At 36.0% G+C, this 26,397-nt stretch overlaps 1 protein-coding gene across 4 annotated transcripts in view; it reads right to left on the reverse strand.

Annotated features, from left to right (window-relative positions):
• The window catches only part of MIPOL1 (mirror-image polydactyly 1), a 189,888-nt gene that overhangs the window by 68,351 nt on the left and 95,140 nt on the right, over positions 1-26,397 (reverse strand). For all 4 annotated transcript variants that reach the window (XM_057428561.1, XM_057428564.1, XM_057428560.1 and 1 more), the window contains one exon: positions 22,516-22,623. In XM_057428561.1, the coding sequence (XP_057284544.1) occupies positions 22,516-22,623 (108 nt within the window). The remainder of the gene's footprint in view (positions 1-22,515; positions 22,624-26,397) is intronic.

Genomic DNA, 26,397 nt, shown 5'->3' on the forward strand with positions numbered 1-26,397 from the left:
TGACCTCACAACCAAGCAAAAGCAGAACACTTTTTCCAGGGTAGAAAGTAAATAAAGCAAACATATGATAAAAAGCCACAAAACTACAGAGGAAACAAGTACAAACACATCCTAAAAGGTAGACTTTCTGAAGCAATGCCAATTGATAAGAGTAGCTAAAGGAATCATGTTAAGAAATGCATCAGTGGCAGGACTACAGATAATAAGGATTTATCACTATGAGAGGAACTGTGTATGTGTAAGCCCATTCCAAATTTGGAGTAGCTATACCATAAACTGTAACACAAAAAAGCCCCAGGATTGTTCAGTATATAAGTTGGTCTGCCTTTGGAAAAAACCAGGATGATATACTTACAGTTTATGTAGAATTAATAAGTTTATTAGAAATCAAGAAGAGATAAGTTTTACTTTAGCAGATTCAGACAATTTTCACTTTAGATGTTGCAGGGTTGTTAGAGAAGAACCCTGTTAATCAATCTTAAAATACGTGGACATTCCCAAAGACTGGAGAAGCAATATTAAAAAACTAGGCCAAATAAGTGAAACATTGGATTCGATTAATTCAGATTTTAATGAAAGAATATAATTACCCCCACTCAACAAGTTTTTATGTAAATAGGTCTTGCCAAACAAATCTGATTTCCTTCTTTAATTGGTGTTGTACGGATTTGTCAGGTTTTGACTTGTCAGACATAACAATCTGATAAAAAAAACTATCACTACACACCAAAAACTTTAAGTGGATTTAGAATGGGCTAACAGTTAAAAAACTCATCAAAACCCCATGTTCCAAGAGTCAATTGTTACTGAACAAATCTAGAATCAGTACTAGGCATATTCTTACTAAATGGTTCCTTCAATCACTCAGAACCAGGTAGACATGGCTAGTAATGTTCATGAACACAAAATAAGTAAATAACAATGGTGAAACAATGTTCTGGGCCGCTTGGCAGCTAGGTGTATTCAAATTGAGTGTATTTTAACATGACCAAATGCAAAACTCTGCTTAAGAACAGCGAACACAGGCTACACTTGCAGAAAGAGTAAGCATATTCTGAAAAGCACTGACTTGGGACTTCAGTACAAGGTAACAGTATAATGCTGTGGAAGAACTGTGGTGTGTGCACAGTAAAATAGTATCTCCACAAAGCGATTACTTTACATATGACACTGAGAAACAAAGGTATAAAAATGCATATGCATCGCTGTCCACATTCTGAAACAGCAGGATGTTGAAAACCCAGAGAAGATGCAGAAAAGAGCCATACTGGTAATGGAAGCACTAGAGAAAAAGGCATTTAGTCAAAGACCTTATTCTTTTCAGATTATAAAAACCCCTGAAGATATGCTTAATCAGAAAAGGTCTACAGAGATACACGTGCTAATTCTGAACAAGGTAAATCAAGTACCAGGAATGGAATAGTTTTGTTTTGATGCTGATTCTCAGTGTCCTTCAATAAATGGACAGCAAATACAGGATGTGAAACAATTTTTAATCTAGTTGAGTAAGGGTAACTTGAATCACTAGAACAAAATATGAAAGGGAAATGAAAATATGAAAGGGAACTCTACCTCTTGAAATTTTTACATCAGACCTAGATACCGTTCTAGAAAGTACATTTAAACAAAATTTCGGGCTCAGTACAGGGACAACTGATGAAGTCAATGATCTGTGGTATTTCAAAGAACAATTAAATTACATAAACTATCTTCTGGTCTTGGCCGCAAATACTATGAATTTATGAATGACAGATATTCTAAAATGTAAAGTCTTGTATGTCTCAAATAGGCAGCAAAATTTTATGGGTACTTTTGACTCTATTTTCTTCATGCCTCGTTTTCCCCATGATTTCCCCATCTGATTTACGGCCTGGGCTTAAACCACGACAAGCAAAAAGAAAGCACTCCTGCAAGAATACACAAAATCATTGTTTATTAAACTGTTGCTCTTATAACATTGAATACTATAGAAAATCCCCATGATGGTTAGTCAAAATTCTGTTTTCAGAGAAAGGTTTGAACAGTATCCAGTAAACAAGGGACTGGCACACATAACGTACAAAGAACATAAAAAATATATTGATTGGCTGTTCTCTGGATAATGTGTGGAGCAGGAATGCTGTGAAATAAAGCACACATGATCCTGTAATGAAAAATGTTAACATCCTGTTTCAGGGGAAAGGGGAGTAAATGAGGATGCTCACTTCGGAAATGCTGGAACTGAAGTTAACTTTTGATTAACCTAGGCTACTTAGTTTTTTGTGTGTATAGCAGATAACACTGTACAACTGTGCACATATACAATACTCATAATTATTGTCTAAATAACCTGCCTTCCTGACAGGGCAAATGTTCTGATGAATAACTTCGCTGAAAGCAAGATCATTTGCTTGCCTATCATGCACTCCTTAAATCCCCTGCAATTTGTCAACTTTGAATGCAATACTTCTCCAGGGGCTACCAATGAGCCTTTCACATCTTGCTCATGTCATCCATTTTCCATTTGATTAGTGGGGACCTGAAGTAATCTTTCTGCTTCACAGAACAACTAAAGCCAACATACGCGAAAATACCAGTATCTTAGGTACAGCTCTTAACACAGGACAAAAGTCTTGGGGGGTATTCAGGCTCTTGTTGGCCCACTGAGTGGCTGAAACAGATGAGAAAGAAACAAACATTCAGGCTGAAAAAAAGGAAGGATAAGTTAGGAAAACAATGACGGAAGACAAAAGAAAACATTTTTGAGAATGGGGAATAGAAGAAAGATGTGAGATATTATGATTCTATGATTTTATAACAGAGAAGTAATAACTTGTATGGAAACATGGAAGAGGGCAAAGCTCAATGTACTTTTCGGTGGTAGGTCAAAAGGTGGAAGGACCAGAACTAAATATGAAAATAATTTTTTTTAATTTTCTTTTATGTGTCACATTTCTGTGGTGCTTTTTTTTGTGGTTTTTTTTTTTTTAATTTTTAGGATTTTTTTAATCTGTTTCGAAGCACTTGTATAAACAACATGTATGTAAAAAAGCTTTAACATTGATATATTAAACAGATTATTCTTCTAAAGAGAAATAAGTAAAATGATTCTATCTGAAAATAAGACTCACTGGCATTGTTAAAAATAAAATAAAATAATTCTTTTTTTTCCAAGTCATAAATTCCACTGAAGGAATCTTTGACCACAAAGGTGAATAAGTTTAAAACTATGAGAGGCATTTTTTGTGCCAGTATCTTTTCATCAACAACTTAATTCAAGCAACATCTCTTTTAATCTTCATTATTCCCCCCAAACTGCCAGAGATCAGTTAGTGTTCATGCTATTAAAAACTAATGAAAGGCATAGACTTTAATTTGATAAGTTAAAACCCCTTAAAGGCTTAATGTCATCACTTTAAATGTAGCATAAAAAGAGCAAAAGGGAGAATTGACTGAACCTCTTCACCATGGCTGTACTACTCTTGATAGATTTTAGATGTGTAGTTCTGCTATTATATGCAGTATTTTAATATATAAAACAAAAAAAAAAAAAGAAAAAGAAGCAAAAAGTTTATATTGACATTAAAATGTCTGTAATTCCTTCGGCAAAAGGATCTCTTAAAAAACAGTATGAAAATCAAGTAAGATCTGTACCAATAATACTAATTATTGGTATAATAGTTCGATACTGATCTTCACCCTCTCTTTCTTACTTTCCTCCTACCACCTTTCCTCATAATAACAACCTCATATTCCTTCTAATTTAGTATAATAGATCGATACTGATCTTCACCCTCTCTTACTTTCTTCCTACCAACTTTCCTCATAATAACAACCTCATATTCCTTCCAAAGGCCTCATGAAATGAATGGATTCTACCTATATCTGCTATAACTTTCTACTACAATACCTCCAGCTCAATCTACTGACTGTTTTTGGTCCATCATTTTGACAGTACTGATATAATGTGGTCAAGAATGAAACTGAATGGACAAACCAAATCCACTGCACTGCATGATGTTTACAAATAATAATAGTTTTGCAATCTCAGATCTTGATATAGTTTAGAAACAAGCCAAATAAACTGGCTTCCCTCGGATGTCACCTTGAATAAGATCAGGTGAGACAACACCATGTGGTCCATACAGAACTAAGTGCACTACTGCCTGACATGTACACTCTTCTGAGGATGCGATATCCCCTAGAAACACAGAGGTGGTGCTGAGGTTCACAAAAATGTATCCTACCTTTAAGATGTTTCCTTATCCCTGGATCAGAAAGGAGTAAAGTGACTAAAAGCAAGAGGGTACAAGCAGTCTTGCCAGCACACAGTCTTTGACTAATCTAAAGAGAGGAAAATCCATGATATTTAAATCATAGCAAGAGACTGTAACGTCTGTATTTGACTTCTTTTGGCTTTATTTTTTTAGAGAGAGAAAAAATCCTTCAATATTAATGTGATTCCACTACAGGAACAGGGAAAGTGCAAAATCTGGTAAATTTAGGAGGGATCCCCAAAAGTTGCTTTCCAGACTCACTACAAATGGTCTCACGAGCTTTTCTTGAGAGTCTGTGTGTGAAACAATTCCCAGATGAGATGCTAGGTGTCATGTGTTAGATTCAGTACCACCCTAAAACTGCTACAGAGCCTAAACCAGAAACAGCCAATCCATGGCTGGTGTAAGCAACCACACGAACAACTGTACCCATTTGTATACACATCTCTAACAGGACAACTAGTCTACAGCTCACATAATTATGCCTTTTCTTTGATAGTTGCCTGATTGTGTCTTATATCTGTAATGAATTTGTAAAGACTCACTGGTATTTCACAGACATTTTAATGCTAAAAATCCCCAAGTGGACAGCTAGATTGACTTACTAGATGGTCACAAGCACAAACTGAATAAACATATTTCACAGAGGCAATTCCACTTTTAAGGTCACAAGTTTTAACTCTAAGGAAACTGCCATCTTTAATTTTGCTCTTATTTAACCGGGGAGCAGGGAGTAATTTCAATAGAGGTCAAAAAGTGAACAGATGATCAGATTTTTGGAGGTGCTGAGGCAGCTTAAGGCAGGCACTTAGTGGGATTCAAAAAAACTTTCAGTGGTTTAGATACCTGAAAATGATTAAAACTCTTGAGAGGTAGGCATCCAAATCACTTAGACATATTTTAAATATTAGCTACTGGTTTACCTCTTACCATAAGCTCAGTGTTGCCTTCAGCAAGTTACATTCACAAAGCTTTTTCTTCGCCTTTCATATATTGGCATTATCCAGCTTGCTCTTAAAACACATCTACACCTGGTAATTTAATAAATGTGACAACTTCCCTGTCTTTTAGATATATCATTTAATTACCTTTACAGGCCCCTGGAATAAATTCTGCGTACTCTTTAGATCTTTTGTGCCCTCCATTTCTTAGCTGGGTACTGGTTTATGTCCTTTACTGATAGGAAAGAGTACTTCTTTGTGGATTTCAGTGACAATACTGCATTGATACTCAAGTGAGGGTCTAGTTCACAAGCTCTTCTCTGTGTTCAAAGATGATCTTATGAATAACCTCCAGGTTTTCTAGCTGAATCACTGAAAAAGGGGAATGTTAAAACCCCCTATATTTTCTGAGCACCTTTCCTTTACAGGCGGTTGAGAGTGTGCTGTGTTCTGCAGAAGGCAGCTTCATCACAGCACGAACCTGTGCTGCTTTACCTACCCCTTGGAAATGTTGTGAAAAAGGGGCTGCTCTGCTGTGTATCACAAAGGCAGATTATTCTGATACAGTTTCTCAGTTTATTAACAGGTGCCCAATATGGAGGGGATTGGCATGTCCCAGTTTGCTCCGTTGAGTCATTATGTTAGCCCATTAGTATTAAAATAATTGTACTCCAGTTAAGACTCTACACATCTTGGTTAAGGGGTTTCATGTAGTTCATTCCCATACAGTGACCATAAATCTGCCTATTAAACTCACTGTTCTAAAAGCAAATCAGTCTAAGGGAGAAATCACCTGTGCTCCTGTATCAGTGCTATATTTTCTTTTGCTTGTTCTCCTCCTTCCAGAAAACAAAACCTGACCTATACTGAGTGATCCATAAAGAAAAAACAAACGTACTTATGAAGCAGACATACTTTTATAAACAGGAATGTCAGCCATATCAACTGCAGCAGAAGGTGGAAGAGATGGAGCATCAATTAAAAAATACTAGAAAAAGCAGCTGAGGTTTTCTTAAAAAGCTAAAAAGTTTGTAGGATGTTAAATTCTAAAGCTAATAATAAATAAATGCGCAGCTGTAGTAACAAAATACGCCTCATCAGATGACTATCTTAAACACTGGCCCACAAATTACCTTAAAATTTCTAACCAAGCACTGAAAAAATGTGATCTCTCAGCCTGTCTTTAAAAAAAAAAAAAAAAAACAAGCAAAAAACCCCATTCTATCTGTCTCCATTACTCATTTTTCAAGAGATGCCTGTTTTACACCTAACTTAACTCTAAAACCCACTGCAGGACAAGATATTTACATGATAAAATGCAAGCTATCATGTTACAGAAAGTACACATCAAATACTAGGATTTTCTGAAGCAAAACTCTACACAGAAAAGAGTTATGAGTTTCTCTTTTTTTTTTCTTTTTTTCTGGGAGGGTGGCAGAGGGAGGACTGCGCCTATTTTTCTTTTTTTTTTTCCTTAATTTGTTTTGTTTTGCTTTTTAACTGTTGCATTGGTGCACTTATTTCCAAATATCGGAATGAAATATCACTTTGCAACAAAAATACCACTTTTCTTCTTATTATTTACCACTAAAAAATCCCCAAACCCAACACCAAGTTGATTTTTCTTAGAAAATGAAATGGCAAAGATAAAAATTTAGCTCAATAGGTTAGGAAAAAAATACAGGCGCTATTTGATAGACTATGAAATTTAGAAAAGTCCAAAATGTTTTCAGCTAGGCTCAAAAGTGCTGTTAATGATTAGCTGCATAACAAGAGATTTAGCTCTTTTTTTCCTTTACTTTTTTTTCCTTTTTCTTTTTTTTTTTTTTTTTTGTGTGTGTGTGTGTGTGTGTGTGTGTGTGTGTTGCAAAGGCAACACAGCCATACTGCAGGTCTGCCTGTGCCATTCTTAGGCCACTTTCAGGCCGATTGAGAAAAGCTGGAAAGTAAACACAGGTGTTTTAAAACTGGAGCCGCTGTCATGGACAACCACAAACACCCTTAACTCTGATGTGGCAACGCCTCTTTCCCGCCCTCTCCTTTTTTAAAGCATTGCCCAAAAAGAGCATGTCAAATGTTTCACCTTTCACCACCTCAAAATAACTTGGAGCTTATAGCATTGTTTGGCATATCTCAAGCAAAGAGATCATTTTTTCATTCCTTTTTAGATGTAGCCAACTCCAAATCAGGCACATAAAATAAAAAGCCATTCTATTTCTAATTATTTTATTTTCAATTTCCCCTGATTTACCTGAGAGCACCACGTTTCTAGTTGAATGTTTCCTTCCTCAAATGTAATGCAGACCTCCTGTTTTCATGATTCAGGTTCAACTAAAAAGACAGCAAGGGGATTTTGCAATAACTAAACAAGAGATTTAATCCAGTGGATAAGGGGATAAGTTAAAAAAAAAAAAACAAACAAAAAAAACCAACAACTTCCCCCCCCCCCCAAAGAAAAAAACCCAACCCAAACCGCCTCAAAAACCAAAAAAACCCAAAACATTTTAAAAAAAAAAAAAGAAAAAAAGAAAAGCCACAAATCCCCCAAACCAAAAGAGTAAACCTTGGGGTTTTGATTATTGTGCAAGAAGACGTACAAAACTGAAAAAGTACGCACTTGTAAATTAGCTGTGCCAGGAAAAAGTGTATCCTGTTTAACAGCCATGAAGTACTGACTAGCCAGAGAAAAAAAGCATGGAAAGCAAAAGGAGAATAAATCCCCAGAAATTATATAGTCTATATAGTCACTTTTCACTTTTGCAGGTGATGTGTAGGGAGCAGGGGGGAGAGAAATTAACATATTAACAAAAATGAAATAAAGTTATGATTTAGTTCTGAAAAAGTAGTAAACTGAACAGATATGGTTACACCAGAACTGAAACTAACAGCCCCAGCAACACTCTTCTTCCCAAAATACAAAACTGGTTCAAAATCCAGCAAAAGAGCATGAAATTTTATATTCAAAGCAGCACGACCCTCACAGCTATACCAACAGCAGATGTATTGCAAACATACAACATTGCTGAAAAGGTAACATATGTCAAAATCAAGTCTTACTTATTGTAAAGGATGATTCTTTTCCTGTCAGTTTCAGCCTTTAGATTCCAGAAAGACTTTCTTTTTGATATGGATACTTACACACCCCAGTTTCAAAAAAGAGACGCCAGACTTACAGTGTGCCCTGTACTCCAACATAAACAAACACAAATCTTTTATTCAGAAGATAGATAGCGCTCATGCACACATTTATTTATGTTAAGACACAAGCAGGATTTTTCTTTTTTCCAGATTTTTTCCGGTGTGGTAAAGAGACAGTATTATTTATCAAAGGATCCATCTGAACAGCCTCAAGCCTCCTCATCCCCTATTAACTTCAGTGGGCATTCAAAATAGTTCACAATCTGACCAAACTGGCCTCAAGAGGTGACTTGCAAAATTGAACTTTACATTAAAAATCAGTCATTGTAATTTCCTTTAGGCCATTTATCTTGTTTTTGACAAAAATTAACTTTTTTTTTTTTTTTTACTTTTAAAAATCTAACCGGTAATACATTTAACGCTTTACTGAATATAGCCAAGAGAACACAACTGCAATGAATATAAAGCATCAAACTCCTACCATCAGCCAGTGCCACTGAGGGTGCTGTGCATTACCTACCACATACTTAAAAGAAAGAACACACAAACACTCTTATTAACCTACATATCTTAAGACAGCAAGAAATCTGTAAGGAGCAACCACAGTCACTATTTTGCCTCATTTGTTATTATTCCTGGCCTCTGCATTAAGCACACGACTTGAAAATCATATACAGTTGAGACTACAATGGACAAATTAGTCTGAACAATACTATGTATAAATTAGCTTGTTCATTGATTTGCATTAGAAAGTTTTCTTTTAAAATAGGTGGGGTTTATGCTTGTCTATAATATAGAGCAATAAGGTTTATCTGATCAATTAAAAAAAGTGCACAAGTACACTAACAGAGAAAACCATCAAACATTCTAATAGCAACAATTCAGAGACAGCTTAAAAAAAGAGGAGAGAAATGCTTGTTGAAATAAACCTTTTTAAAATGCAAAAATTTCACCCCATACAAATATGCAGCAACAATGGTGTTATTTACCTGCAGATCTAAGAAGTCTCAGAAAGTATGTTTTAAGCTAACAGAGTTAGGGGAACTTTATCAAACCACTAACTACCATTAAGCAGCAAAGAGATTTATCCCTCAGCACTACAGTGACCTCCTGGCCAAAAGCTAATTTCTCATTCCTCCAGCCTTTTGTATTCGAAGTTATTACTCAGCCACAAAAGGAGCTGATTTTCGAAGCAAGAAACTTGTATCTGCATTTTGAGACATAAGGGGCACTTTCAGCGGCACATAACTTCAACAGGAGTTACAGACACTCAGCTTTGGGCCTTATTATTTGATGCAGCTGTGGAGGGCAACTTTCTTCCCCCTCTTTCCCCTGTGTGTCTGCAGGAGATATACAGTAAAACTGTAAAAAAATACTAATAAAGCTTTAACTCTGAAAATTTAGTTTTACTTAATGAAATGAATTGGGAAATTGATTTTATATTTTATGAAATGGGGAACCCCCCAACCCCCTAAGAAACAGACTATAAACTGATCCATAAAGTTTTACTCGGATGAATAATAGGTATGCAAAGAAGTAGCTTCCTGTGTGAGGCTTACTGGATTAGGCCCCAGTTTGTGAAAATGTTGTTTCTGGACTCAGAAAAGCTATTCTAAGTTTCAGGCTGGAATAAAGTTTTCAGAGTGGAGCTCTTAAGTCCTAAAGATTGAGATCAGAAGGGAAACGACGCAAGGGTGTGAAATATGCTGTTGCTGCTACAACGTCAACTCTGCTTGGCAATTTTTCTCAAATTACCAAAGAAAGGAAATACAAAATCTGATGTCACTTTCTTCAAACATAAATACATCTCAGCAAGACTGTGGGTCTTTTTCTCCAAAAGAATAACTGAAAAAACCCAAAAATACAAGAAGCAGACATTCCTTTGTGAGGACAAAGTTAATAAAACATTTTATTTGGGAAGTAGACATGATACAACTGGAGTTTCAGGGTGCACTTAGCTCTGTTCTAACATTTTAAATTTGACAACACTTGCCAGAAGATGTTAAAAATTGTTTTGTGGTCCAACAAGTCACTCAGCAAGAATAATTTTTAAGCAGCTTTTCTTTTTGTTTCAGTTAAAATTAAAATCCATGCCGTGTAATCCTTGGAGTCAATCTGTAATTAAGGGGATTTGAAGAGAGACCACGCACTGCATTAATGATAAAATTTAATATCTGTTTTAATACTCTAACATAAGAAAAAAAACCCTAAGCAACATACTAAAAAGTAATCATCTCCCCATTTTGTGTGAATGCAGCATACACACACCATTACTATGTCTAGCAGCAATGCTGTATTTGATGTCAGCATTTTGTTTATAGACCAAATGTTTCAGGATTTAGCATCTACAGAGCTTAAAACTGCATCTGCTTGAAACTTGGCACACAGATTTAATAGGCCAGATAAACAGATTTTATTTTATCTAGTTTGGAAAATGAGTTTTTTTGTTGCTACTGTTGTATAGTCATTCCAAACGGAAAAAGCTATCAGCAGCATTTTCAAGGTTTCAGTGACTCTCTTCCCAGACTCTCCTCCAACATCTAAGACAATTATTGCTCAACTGTAAGAAATAGGAGCAGGTAATGAACTTAAACCGTTTTATGTCATAGTCTTAAATGCTTAAATGTCTAACACAATAAGAAAAAATAATGTTCAGCTTTGATATACTATGTCACTCTTGTAGCTATGTGCAAGGAAAAAGTTTGAAATCTGTATCTCTTCAATGAGGCTAGTTGACGCTGAGCAGTGTATTCAAACCATTTACTCAGTTACTAACAGTGGAGAAAACAGTTCAATTTTTAAACTAGAAATCCTTTCAGAAGATGGGATGAAGAATTAAAAGTATCAGAGCAATGAGGCATTTTATGATTTATTCCCCCCCCCCCTCCCCCCCCCCAAGAACTCAGTAAGAAACATGGTTAAAGTAGAGACACTCTGAGATTTTGGGTGGAGAGGTTTTTGAAGGGGTAAAATGTTTTCACTGAAAAGGAAAATAGATTCTTTTAATGCGGACATCAAAGTTTTTTTCCTGTTAAAATGTCTTCCAGCCTAAGCTCTTCTGAAAGAGCCAGCAAACCATCAATGTACTTCTCATTATATTATGTAAGATATCTATAAGATATTTGTTCAAACAAATTTGATCAGAATTCTCTCTGATCTCGGAATATTGTCAAAACAGCAAAAATGTGTGTTTAACAGCCTAAGGCCTCACAGATGTGGGACCTAGTCTCATTAGAATTTAAGTGTATGTGCAACACAAAAGCTTCAAGATCAAAGTAAGAAAGGTTTCATTTCTCAAAATTTAGATCCTATAACTAGTAACATTGTCAGGACTGTGGCCAGTGTATGTGTAAAGAAGGAACTCTATGTACAAGTCACACCACCACCATCTCAACAACCCCTCCAGCATAGCAGGTATTTCTTTAGGAAAGAAACAAGCACTGAAATAATCATCTTGACTGTGATCCAGAAGGAAACAACAAATTTATGAAACCGTGTGAAATCTGAATATGCCTAGTAAAACTGTGAAAGATAACATCTGCTCTTCAGTGGAAAATCAGTTCTGGAGATGGAAAATCCACTATTAACCAACACAAATCAGAAAAGGAAGTCCCAAAAGGTTTCTTTATATATTGAATCGAACTACAAAATGACATTTGGGTATTTGAGTTTAATTTTAAATTGCAAAGTTGGCTGCTTAGCAGCTTCATATGATCACCAATACACATTAATAACACATTCAGGCAGTGTGATATACACTTATTTACTGTTATACATTAGTATTTATTACTTCAGCTTCCTATCCAGAGTTTAAAGACAACTCTTTTCTAATTTCACCTTTTTATTGCTTTTTCTTTGTAGGATATATTTACCTTAAAACTAAGGCAGGCTGAATTTTGTAAGTAACAGCACAGCTGACTGAATTCTGGAGGCAGAAGATACTGAAGTTTTAATTGCAAACATATTTCATGGCAGAAATCAGACCTTCTTTGATGAGTGTTTTCAGTGAATAATTCATTTTTAGTGCAAGTGTAATAAGCAATTTTGATTCAGCTACATGAGAAAGGTATGAACGCAGTGTTTTTAAAGATGAAGATAAACCTAATATATGTACATTTGAAATCCTAATGCATTGAGATACTTCTGCTGATGTGAAGCTTACTTTATACCTTTCAAGACTTCAAATAATAAAAAACAAGGCTAATGAATTTTATATGCCAAATTCTACATGTGCTTGTGTTAATCAGTAAAAATAATATACTTTCTGAATAGTGTGCCCACACAGGTTTTTTTTATAGTTAAGGTCTGGAAACTCAGAATTAGTGAATCTCAAATTTACTACATGACCCCTTAACATGTAACTTCTCTAAAACTTACTTGTGGGGAAAAGCCAAAGTCCAGCTTCCAGTCCACAATCTCATATGAAAAGCTAGGAAGATCTACTGGAGGACAGGTGGGGAACATTTTACTTCATAAATCCACTTTTATAGAAGAAAAATAAAAATATCAAAATAAATCCAAGTCCTTTTGTTCCTTCTGATCTTCAAGCATTCTCCTAATGACCTGTATACTGCTAGAGCAGAAATACAGACCTGCTGCACACAATGAGCACATCTCTTCCCCTTAGCAACCTGAGTAGGTGAACAGCAAAGTCCACATTTCCCTTACATCTCTCTGTGGCCACACACATGGAATTCAAATCAGGATTTTGCTCTTATATATGGGGACAAGAAAGGGAATTTCAAAGCTTCTCAGTGATCTAAAAGTGTCCTAACAACAAAAATGCACCTCTGCACCAGGTCAAATAAATAGATAGAAAATAAAAAGGACAGGCAAGATGAGTCTGAGTAAATGACGGCTAAGCACCAAGCCGCAGCTCCTGGTCATGGGCTCTTTTGACTTCATCTCATTTTATACCTCAAAGTTTCTCATCTGTGAACAGAACAGGAGAGACTTTCAGATTACAGTAAAAAGATAAGTAAGAGCAAACAGGCAGCATCTTGAGGTTTTTGAATCAAGGCTAACCTGCAACCCAATATTTCAGTGTCTTTACCATCTGTCCCCTTTCTACTTCTTCAGCTGATCACTTGTATGCAAAATGTCAGGAAAGGGTTCTCCATTTCTAAACAGAAATTTGTACAAACTTAAACATACAAGGACCAAAGATTCCTTTTTAGTAAATACCTAAAATTCTGAAATATTTATATTGATCCTTTATCCTAACCCTGGTTTCCTGTACCCAAGGTCTAAAGTAGATTCTATCAATTCTGAGAGGCGTTTCAGATAAGGAGGTCATGGATGGGTCAGAGCAAGACCTTTGCTATTTAATGACCCTGTAAGCTTGCCTTTTGCACAAGAGCTTAGGTTAGTACCTTTTATACATTTTATTGTAGGACAAGTAACTGACATGTCATCGTGCACTCACTCAAGATTTTTACAGTTGCTGCTCAAATAAAAAGGATCACTTCCTGTGCAGCATAAAATGTGAATGGTGTACAGTTCAACACTGAAAAAATGTTTGAAAATTAAGATTTACCACACTTTCTGCATGTACAAACAACAGACTTCATATGGAGAAAGAAACAAGAAATCTGAAACAAAAACAATATATAACAATGTCATTCCTCCTCTTCATTTATTAAATCTGGTATCTTGTCTCCAGCATCATTTAATACTCGGTACCTCTGAGAAAGGAAAAAATTAACTTGGCTAAATATTTTAGTACTTCCTTTGTTTTATTATCGTATGATACTGAGAGATATTTTGAAAAATATGCCAGTGAAGATTAGGGACTATATTAAGAGAAACTAAGGTTAAGAGCTTCTTTAAACACTGCAGGAAACAGTTACTACTTTATGTACAAAATTGTTTCAGATTTAGAATCTCTTAAAGATTAATCTCTTAATCTTGGAGATATGTTTTACAGTGGCAAGTGAAGGAGAGAGTCTACTTTTCTTACAGTAAGTCTGATACGTTAGGTTTCATGATTGTTTTACAATCAGATTAACATATGCCCTTTGTTCCTCATTCATGTAATCCCAAAATGAAGGTCCATACCACTGGGAAAGTAAAGATTGTTGCTCTGTTTGTTTGTTTTTTTTTATAGCTGTTAGGAGTGCAGCAATACGACACCTCCTCAGACTTTACAAAGGTTCATAGTAGTTCTATATATGTGTTACTGGGCAGAAGGAAGGAAAAATGAACCCATGACTGGGGTGATAAACTATAGTATAGGAGGTGACAACTAAGCTTATGATTACAGTTAAATAGAGTTTTTTGTTCTTATAAGAACACACCTTTCCATATAAGTAGCTTTCCTAATGTGACTGTGGTTTCTATAGCATGTTTGGCTTACGTATCAGATTCTGTCATTCTAATTTACAAGATACTGATGAATTTCAGTGTGTTTTAGAATAGGTTGTATAGTTTTGCATAGTTCTGTTTTCTACAACTTCAGAACATTGTTTATTTCCAGATATCTATTTCTAGAATACAAATATCTGAGATCTGCCCCAGGGCCACAAACGATTCCAGTTTTGAGGTCCTTCGAGTGAGTATAGGCAAAAAACTAAAAATGCTGCAGAACATTTACAATTGAAACAAAGCATCCTTGAAAATGGAAGGCCAAGTGGCAGCATCACTTGGCAAGAAAGGAACTTCCAGGAAGTCACCCAGATGGTTATCAAATGAATCAACCATATGGTGGAATCTGTTAGAAGGAAAAGCAGGTGCATGAAAGTGCATGAGAGGGCCTTTTGAACAGGAAGTTCATAGTCACAGAAGGCTACTACTATGAAAGAGATGATTCTTTACATACCAAAAGTGAGGATGAGGAAGCGGCCTAGATGACTGGGAGAATGAAAATCCAGATTAAGAATAACTTGAAACTAGAAAACCTGCTTCATTCATCAAAAATAAAACTTCTGCTAGTCAGAAGCAGTAACACTGACTGACCTCATGGGAAGACAGTTTTCACCTATAAAATGCAAACCAAAACTAAAAGACTCAGCCAAAAAGTTTGAATGACCACATCAACCCCAAAGACAAGGGGACATTTACAGTATACACAAACACTTCGTTGATGTTTAAGATTGTCAAGAGTAATCTGGTGCCAAGAGAAATTTGAAGGCTGTAAACAAAAAGCAACAGACCTCCAAGGAGTTTCTAGCAGAGCAGATGAAAGCTGACACCAAACACAAAGCGTGAATAAGTAATAAATTCCTTAAAGCTTAGAACTGAATCAAAGTTCTATAAATATGTCTGCTTTTTTAAGAGATGTTCAGCATCTGTTAATAGGAGAGAAGGAAGACTTAACACTCCTCACGAAAGGTGAACAACCTCTTTAAGCCAAGATTCTGTCTGTTCAGTCTACCAAGACACATTCAGTGCCATTCTTGTGCAGCTGTTTAAAGGCAACATGAAACATGCTAAAATTCCTGAAGAGATACAGTTCTCTAGACACCCGTAATTGATTAGACAGATGCAACTCTTCTCAGGATCATTTTCAGGACAAATGTTGTTCTACCAATAAATGTTCATTCTCATCTACGTATAACTTTACTATAAAACACTGTAACCTCAAGTCTTTCAGAATTAAGTAACACACACCACTACTTGGTCTCCTTTCTTTTGAACAGAGTCCCAGAAATCCTGAGTAGCTACTATGCCTAGAACACTGTCCATACAGGGCTACTATGACAGACAGCGCTGTCAGTGAAAGGGCAGCCTTACCGATACAGGAAGGTGGCATAGCTAATGCAGCCAAGGAAGCAAAGACAAGAACTTGGGTACATCTGTTTGTTTCCTTTAATTTGAAAACAATCAAAGGCTTGAATAAGTTCTGAAAAATTCTGGCTTGCAGTAATGCCTTAGTGAATCAAGAGTAGTACAAACTGCCCTTAATGACACCACAAGCTGACCACTGAAAATCACACAAGTACTACTGTTACCAAACATCATTTTTCTTCAGCTCCTTACTTGTAAATCAGATTTATCAGTCTCTGGATGCCTGTGTTTCTCAAGGGACTTTGGCCAACTTCACTTTCAGTGAAGGGCAAAAGTATCATCTCGTAAACTATTGCCTATGTTTTCTTCCAGGTGAAAACATTTTATTATTTGCTTATGGCACATTTAAGCAATTATTTTAACTTTCAACTCCCTGTACAAATTATGATATATTTGGTCAATGAATACTAAATATCTATCAGTGCTAAAACATTAACTACCAGATAGGAGGAGACCATCATGAAGAACGTAGCCATCACTTGTGAACAAATACTTTGTCAAAACCTGCATAACTAAATAAAGCCTACCGGTCTGGATGGCTACAAAAACCCCCAAAAAAACGCAAACCCAAAACCAGTTAACAAAACTGGTCACTGAAAGTAATACTAATACATCAACTTGCTGAACTCAGCTTTTTGACTCATGGTCAAATACCTGTGCTAAATTAGACACGTCTTGCCTACAGAGGATACGCTTAAGCAAACTGTTACACTCCTAAATGTAAGACAGCAGATGAAAGAGAAATCCCTGGCTGAGGATCCCTAGGACCTGAACCAGAGGACCAGGTTATGACATCTGGCTCAAAGGAATAACTGGGTCCAAAGAAACTTCAAATGACTGCTTTAAAGACCACTTGACCAGTGCTAACATTTTTTCCACTGGGACTGAGGGTGAATGTTGGTCATCGTCCCTCTCCATACATACAGATAATTGGGCAGCCTGTCAGAAGTCTGTAGCAAAGGCTTTTGGAGACACTAGAACTTAGAAATGTATGCAGAAAATTAAGACTGAAGTGAAACATTGACAGAATTATTTCTGGATTTGCACATGGCTTCATTTTACTATTCATTTATGGTACAACGCACAGGCTTACACTGACATCCTCTGAGGTGTATGATACTATTTAATAATGCCATAAAGTGACTAATCATGTTTCTAGCATGGATAAGAGCTGAACAGACTTGGGTCTAACCTTAGTGATACCTTTTAAGACCTTGTGATTAAGTGTTTTTGGGTGCAGCACAAGCAAAGGCTCTATTCAATGCAATTAAGACTGCAACTGTATCTGCTCTGTCTGATGGTATCTAGGAAGTAGCAACTGAAGAAAAATGTTTGTGCATTCTTATCCACATCCAGATTTTCAGCAGCATGTTCCAAGCTTTAATAGGTCTTTCATTTCCATCTTCACTATGTACTTAAAAGTAATTCAAGCATTCAAATTGCAGCAAACTTCCACTTTAAAAATTAGCAGTGATCTCATGAGTTTTATAACAAGTTTTACTGTCAGGGTAGCAAATTTGTGTCTAACATTGCCCAGGCATTTAAATGACGGCACATACTGCTTTAGGGTCACTACTGGAGAGTGAAATGAAAGCATTGTGGCATGATTGTCCAACATATGAATATTGCTGAGTTGCTCCACTGAAAAAAAACCCAACCAACAACTCCAAAGTAAGCACAACATTTTAAAGCATTTTTTATCAAGTAACAAATGGTTGCTACTTTAAGACTCTGGGAAACTGGGAACCAAAACAGAGCTTAATACAATTTAGGACAGGCATCAGGGAATACTTAAGTCTTTTAGAGTAGCTTTTTCACAGGTATGATCACTGGAACAGCTAACAAACTGCTACGCATGGTAGACTCCTTGCCCTTGACACAACTGTTATGTGTCAGCAGGAAGCAGATGACATCACCTACAATTGCTTTACAACACTACTGTTGATGAATTTCTTACAGCTCCTTCAGATCACTTTCTTGCCTCTGATTCTAAATTTATGATTTTCTTCATAAAACCACAGAAGTAGGTAGGATTAATTCTACAGAAAATCACAACTAAAAAGATTGATTAGTCAGAAAACCATAACAAAACAAGCCAACCACAACCAAAGATTAACATCTTAACAGCTCTGATTAATAACCTTTACAAATAAAGATTAATAACCTTTACAAATTCTAATGACATCATACTTGGATGGTGTAAATTCATTTAGTCAATAAAGGGCACCGAATTTTTGTCTCACCATGAAAAAGCCCTCTTCTCTATTTGGAGTGTTTGGCTGGGAAGTAAAATTAGTATGTCTCTCTGGTCTTTACAGTAGATTAATAGCTGCATTATGAAGAATGTGCCACCTAATTAAAAATATCAGGCCTATGAAGAAAAAGCCACCTCTCCTTGTTTCATTCAAATCCAGTTAAGAATTTTCCATGAATTTTAACATTATTTGTTTCACAAGACACTTTCTATACTTCTCCAACTGAGTAAAGAGGACACATTTGGCAAAAATCTTTATTTTTTCTTTAGGAAAATGTATTAAAATCTGCATTTCAAAACTAAACACTATGAAGCTAACAACAGTAAAATGAACCATGACAATATTTTCATACTTAATGTAAAAAGAGCAATTCTTCAACTTTTTCTATGTTTAATTGAATCAGCTATTTCAATGTATTGTGGGAATACATTTATCAGAATCAGCAGAGACCAAATGTTAATTATGAAGGCCAAGCACAAATGAATAATCTTACATATAGACTCTGACACATTAGAACTGCAGAGCACTTTGCAGATCTTACTTTATGAAAATGTACTAAGAGCACAGATGTACAGGCCCTTAGGAAGCAATTATCCCTAAAAGACTTAGCTATAATTCAATCTGAAATATTATAAGAGATTTTTTTAAAATGGTTTCACAAAGAAGAGGATTATTTTATTTTAACTATGGAAATAGAGGCCCACATGCTTCTCTGAATGACCTGTGTGCAGCTGTGGGCACTGCCTGGAGGGAAGATTTGAAATTGGCCTTTCTGTTCAATTAATACAATCCCCTATGACCAATAAGAATAGTATAAAAATTTAGTGTACCAGTTTGGCATTGTAGGACTGAGAGGCTCACATCACTATGAAGAATGTCTTATGCAATAAATACCTTAAATATGGAAAAAAATTAAAAATGGAAATTTTAAATCACTTACTACTACGTATGACAGAATAGTTAAGAAGAGGTATTTTACAACAGACATGCAGATGTTACATTGCACAACAAGATGAAATGGCACAGTATAGGTCTATACAGCATGTCTTACGTGTCATTTATTTGTCACATGATCCTCAGGTGTGACATGGCATCTAAAAGTGTAAAATCAAAAGTATGCAAGAGTGCTTACATCATCTTTATGATTTCTATATCCTGGACCTGACCAATTTGCTGCCACTACACCTCTCCCACAGTTACAATCTGTCCCTCTGCTGCTTTGTCTCACTCTATGGGCAGCCCTGTGAGCTAATATAACTAAAATAAGGCTGTAATCTTGCAGTTTTTCTGCACCATCAGTGGAAGAAAATAGGTTTCTGGTGGACTGGTTTTACGCTTTTGTCCTTCTGAGCAATTCCCTACTGTAAGATGATTTTAGAAATACCCGACAAGTTTTGTTGTTAAGTATTTCAAGACCCTATAGAGGTATTGACCTCATTTTTTATCACAGACTTTTATGCCATCCTTAATCTAGCTGATCCTGATGACTGCTCTTTTATCCAGTTAAGACTGCAAGCATCCTTGTGCTACATCTGATGTTTACATTTCTGTTACTCTAAAGCAGACCAAATTCCTCATTTGCCACCTATCACCAGAATATGTATTTTGCCAAACTAAATCAGACAATATTAAATAAGTTTAAGAAAGTAAGGAAAATTAAAAATTTTAAACCCCCAACTTTCTTAATTGAAACTGTTCTGGACAGATACAGAAGGGATACCTGTAATCCTTCTGCAGGACAGTGTTTACATCTGAATTATAGTACACAACACAGTTCTCAGTTTGCACATGGAGGAGGGTAAAGTAAATGTAGTTCTCTGGCTCAGGATGAAAATAAGAACAGTTGTGTTGGTATTTAACCCTGCATTAGAGAGGCAAATGGCCTGTCCTATTTCTCTAAAAGCAGTTGGAAGACCAGAGGATGATGCACAGTGAAGAGGAGACAGAAAGGGATTCAGGGATTCATGGGTCTGTACATGCACTCTGCATGTACTGCTTAGGGTAGCTATTAAGTGCATACAAGAGGCAGGAGGTGGAAGCTCCTGGTTTCACAAGGGAGGTGTGTGCCAAGACCCTACATGGTGTTACCTGTCAGGGGGCTCCAGATGGATATTTCTCTGGCAGGGAGCTCTTCCACTGCTGGCAGCAGGTGCCACCCAGACAGCTGCAGCCAGGCCCAGAGCACCAGTCAAACCCCTTTCTAAGGGAGCTGCTGACACGACTTTCATCCCTACCAGCCACTCCATGTTTTTTAGGCTGTAGCTACACTAAAAAGGAGTGATTAGCCTTTCATTTACATGAGTGCTTAGGTCAGGATGAGTGGTCATGCCCTGTATATCAAAGCTAACCACTGCTGCCAATATTTCACAGGGGAATTTTAAATTTTTCAAGGTCAAGAATTCAACCTGACCCATCAGCCTGTTAAAAGGACTACAATGGACCTGTCCTCACTGTAGGCAATGGTAACATGAATTGAGACAAACTCTACAGAGGAATAGTATAAAAGAAAGTTCAACTTTATCAAAAATTGAAAAGAATTCCTTTTTTCCTCCCCTGACTCTCATCTACAAAAGACTACTACCAATTAACCTCTAACTTTGAAAAGTCAAAAAATGCCTGTAACAGCCAGAAATTAAATTCTTTAAAGATTAGGTGCTGGGAAAGCAATATCAGGCTTAGAAGGAAATCCTAGTAACACTCTGAACTATTAAGTCACTACTTGCTCTGAAAATATAATTATTCTGTAAGCATTATGTCAGGCAATATTAAACGTAAAAAGTGTAATTTCAATAAGACATTTCTGTTTTCTAACAGAAGGACTCTGTGCATAATATTTTCAATGACACAGAAAAAAAGTCAGCATACAATTAATGAAAAACAGTACTATGTTCAATAAGCACCATGCTCAGCAAGCACTAAATTTTAGTGACACCAGATTCAAAACAATGCTGTTATTGTGGTCAGAAAAAGCCCTGAATCTTTACAATCTCTAGTTCTAGTAATCTGAGGATGGAATGTTTACATCTCTATTTGTAGTAATCTGAGGATGGAATGCTTTCAGATTGCACACCTGATTTTGTAGAATTCACTGTAGATTCTGATGGCAGTTATAAACCCATGGAATATACAGCATTTGTGTGGCACACAGCCTCTCTCCATTTACTCATTATACTTTTTTCTTTTTTTTTTTTTTCAAACTGAGAAATTTCAAACTACATGAGGATTTACCTTTATTCCTAACTCTGCACTGGTAAAGCTGTTAGGTGAGTAACAGTGTTTCCAGAATGTAAAAGAAAGAAAAAGGAAGCAGAGGAAAATCTGCTTATAAATGAGATAGGTCTGGATCTTACTGCCTAAGTCAAACACAGTTTTAAAACAACAACACAGTATCAACAGAGTAACTTCTGTATTTGTAGTCTCTCCACTACCCATGGAAGAGATTTTAAAGAATACAGTGGTTGAATATGTGTGCATGATGCTTGTACATCTTACCTGGCAGAGTCTTTTATTCTGGCTAGCGGTAAAGATTGCTGGTTCCATGGATTGCTATCCATTCCACTGATATTACAATTTCCCCTCCTCAAAGCAGCAATAACTTGTCACTTTCTACTGTCCTTTCTCTGACCCTCTCCCGCCTCTCTGCTCATTTTTATTCTTATTGACAAGACTTATTATTCCTCCTCCCAATTCCAACCGGCTACCCTTTTGCAAATAGTAGTATCAACTATGCGGTCACTAGTAGTATCGGTCAACAATGTTATTAATATAGCACACATTGCTGGGAGCAGATCAAACAGCCATGCTTTAAAATATTAGTTTTAAAGGTACCGTGAGGCAGATAGTTGCAATTTTCTTCACATTATAAAATGCAATATTGCAAGGACAGACCAGCAAGAATTTAGCATTAATTACTGGCCCAATAACTTGGGAGGATATGTTATTTTTTCCTTATTGTTTTCATACACAAAATAAAATAAAACCATAGCAGAAGGGTGCTGTATCTGTGTTTAAAGAAGGGGTTGTTGGCAAACACCATAGCTCACTTCTGCCGAAATGTACACAACTGATATATGCAGCCCAGAAAGCTGGCACCAGGGGCTTACAACCTTAATTTGCCTGCAAGAAGAAATGGAGATTTACCTTCAGAGCACGTTCTTGATTGTTTTCAGCAGTCAGATGTCTCGTGTTGTTTGCTGAAGTCTGGTTCTGCTCTTTCAGATGATGAAGCTCCTGCTCCAGCCGTTTGCACTGCAACGAGGAAAGAATCCCATTAAGTAGAGGAGTGTGGGCATATTTTTTTCAACAACCCAAATGAATTAACGTAAATAACCCCATCACCATTTCTGCAGTAGTGAAAGCATCAGACAAAAGCGAGTCAGAATTCCAGACCAGTACTACAGAGAAGTTTTTCAAATGTGTATCATTATTCAGTTTCTTCCTGGTCTAACTGTATGCCACCCCCCCCCCCCAAGTTTAGTATCAAATAAAGACATTTTGCAGAATATTTAAAATGTCTTAAAAATGTGAGGTTGAATTTCTGCTTCTAGTCATGCCAATGTAAGGCTAGATTTTGGCTTTTATGTATTAAGTAGCTGGATATAAAGGAAGCAATACATGTGTTTAGAAAAGCAAAGAACCTCTTCCAAAATCCAAGATCCAGCCTTTTATTAGAAAATATACATGTAATTTTTATACTTGCATTTTTCACGATAACAGATTACTCTAATTTCCAAGCACACACCACATCTTGAAAGAAAAGAAGTTTTAAGATTGTTTTGTTTAAATATTTAATTTAGTGACAAAGAATAAAAAATTTAACATTTGCTGCTGTATGCATACACACGCATACTTACCGCTGTCCGCTGAACATCTATTTTAAAGATTAAAGATCTGCAAATTGTGAGCTAAAGTATATTTCACCATTTTTTATGGCAAGCGTAAGCGGTCTTGCCCAGTTATCTTGGTTTGAAAGAGTAATTAGTTGTCAGCAGACAGATCATTATCTTATTAAAACCCCACTATTCAAAAAAAAAAAAAAAAGAGAAAAAAACTGGGAAAAAACCCCCACAAACCAAAAAAAGTACCAGGAACGTGCAAAGGAACAACTGTTAGAACTAGGGATAACCAGAATATTAGCAGGAACACTCTTTACAATGGTATTATACAAGCAAGTAGTTCAGATATCACCACCAAAAATCCAAAGCTGATAGACTGTTAGAATAAAAGAAAATAAATTCATAAAAAGGATTTTAATAAATACTTTCTGAAAACACTAGCAAAAAGGAATGAGAACCATTGTACAATGCCCATGTAAGCATTGCTGTCTCAAAAGCATTGCTGTGAAATCATAACTCTCTTGTGCTATTTTGGTGAGTGGACAACACAGAACTGAGCTTCCCATACATGTGTATACAACCTATTACTGAGCAATTCAGTAGGTGGGATAACAAAGCATGGCTCATGTCAAGCAAAGCCAAAAACCAAACACCCCACAACCCCCCCCAAATGGAAAACTGTAAAATAGAGAGCTGTGGGACTGCAAAAATTATAACTGAGGTCTAAGTAAAATATGGAGTACTACAGGATCTCAAGACAGAAACTTTAAAGACATACCAACACATATACTTCTTAGACACAAAGTAAGTCCTTAGCCATGTACTGCATATCAGGTTTACAGCATTGTATATAAACCAGAATGATTCAATCCTATATTTGAATAAGTTTTAAATAAGTGTAGGTGTTCAACAGCACTATTAAAAAAACTCAATTCACATAACTGTTGTTGTATTTCATTACTTCTGTTAGAAGTCTGGGCTCATTTCTAATAGGATTACTTATATTAAAGGCAGCAAATCTCTCTGGCCTAGCACATTCTCTCAGCCTGTTATAAAGTTTCTTGATGCAGAGTTTCAATTTTATTGAAAGAAAAAAACCACACTTTCCATTAAAATAGCAAAACACAGAAAAAATATTAAGATACATTTGATTGCAAATATTTTTTCAGACTTGAGACATGTAATGTCTATGTTTAACTCACACACACCAAAAAATCACAAATCACAGAATGACAGCTGTAATTCTTTTTCCATTTCCAGTATGCAAATTATGTCTGCAGACATGAAGGTTCTAATAAAACTGTTGAAGAACTAAACCCAGATTATGATTTTTTTTTCCTAACAGCTTTTGTTTTTTTTCTGCAGCATATATGATCTAAACACCATTAAAAAAGAAATTGTTACTTCAGGTATTATTTTGATACTTTACAGATTACATCATGTAAGATCAGCAGGCCTCCCACTTTTCTGCTTTACCAACACTCTTCAAAACAGTGCTTTGGAACTCCCAACTTGATAACAACACAGGTTTCTTACAGCAAATATTACTAAGTAGGCAAAAACCTCAATCTACCTTTAAAATATTAATTTATATTCATGCTATTCTCTTGGCTCCAAGAAGGAAGTGAAAATATGCTAAGAACAAAACCTAGCTACAGGACTAGCAGTGGGACTCAGTATCATGCAGCATATATAGAGCATGTATGATAAAGATGCAGCACAAGTAACATAAAAGGGATAGACCTTCCTATCAAGTCAACCCTGACATGATTACTTTTATACCATTTTGTAAGTAATCTTTAATTTCATTCCCACAAGAATGTTGATATCTGAAAAAAAACAAAACCAAACCCGACCCAACCAAAACCAACCCAACCCAAACCAACAACTAGGCTTAATCAGCCAGCATACAACTTGAATCCATTTTGAAGGTATCACTGACAAAAATGGCGATCTAATTTGACCTCTAAACATAAGTGTCTTAACATGTTGGAAATAATGTATTAACAGACGATGTTCTGAATTATCAATCAGAATGTATTATTCCTAGCTGTCTAGGAAATTTTAGACTCTACAACGCTTTGATACCTGAACTACTTTTAAAACATTAAAATAGCATTCTAAAAGCATGTACTCTTTCACAAGAAAAAGAGCATAGGAAATGTCTGTGTAATGCTGTAAAGAAAAGTTTTAAAAATAGAATTTAAAACAATGCATCCCTTCTATGCATTTGAGCCAACATTTTTTGAATTCTGTGTCATTGGTTGTTAGAAAGGTCCAGTGAAAATAGATGTTCTTTAAAAGAACATGTGTTTTTATTGGTTCACTCCAGGACTCTAAAATGCCAATAGCTACAAGTAAGAAACTGGATTTCCTCCTAAAAACATATATAAAAGTGCTTTTTGGAGCACAGTGAAGAGAAGACGTCGTCCAATTCAGTACTGGCAGAAAGGAAATGTTGGCTGTATCCTTTTAAGAAAGCTAAAAGCTAAAGGAAGTGTTTAATTTTAAATATTCTAAATGAGAATGTCTAAATCCTGTTATTCCAAACTTGTGAAAACTCATACTTGGGAAACCTTCAGAGTCTTCTTAAATTCAGACACAAAATATTTTGTGCAACATAGGTTGTCTACACATCTGATCTGAGGTGTAACTGTCCACTTAAATGGAAGTTCCTATGAATTTAAAACGTTCTGAAAGAGGTCAGTTAGTTAGTTAGTTAACAGAGGCTGTTAATTGAGACAACTGCTTCTTTACCTCAGTTGTATACATCAAGGAGTATAAGAGCAACATAGATGGATGTCAGAGAATATGCCTTGATCAAAATACTACTTTGCTGAGTAAAAGATATTAAAGCCTCAGAAATAGTAACATCTCATTTTATGATGACACAATCCACCAAGAATTAGCTTCATCACATGGTTTACTTTGTGCATTCAGAGTTCTGCTGCCAGAAGAGGCAATACAGAAGATATAAAAAAACCCCAAACCCAATCAGAAAAAAGGTTTCCTCTCTTTTTTTCAAACCCTCAAATCACAAGGTGAACCTCTTTAAACCTATGCCAACTGTTCCTTGAGCAACCGTCAGTGCCCAGCTGTACAGTTTTCACCTCAACGTTATCCATTCTCAGCAATGGGCATTCAAATCTTCTCTTTAACCATAACCACATGGCTAAGCTTTTCTAAA

This window comes from Pezoporus wallicus, unplaced genomic scaffold (genome assembly GCF_028554395.1).
Source record: "Pezoporus wallicus isolate ANWC-B61680 ecotype Strahan unplaced genomic scaffold, APGP_CSIRO_Pwel_v1 contig_3486, whole genome shotgun sequence".
Lineage (NCBI taxonomy): Eukaryota > Metazoa > Chordata > Aves > Psittaciformes > Psittacidae > Pezoporus > Pezoporus wallicus.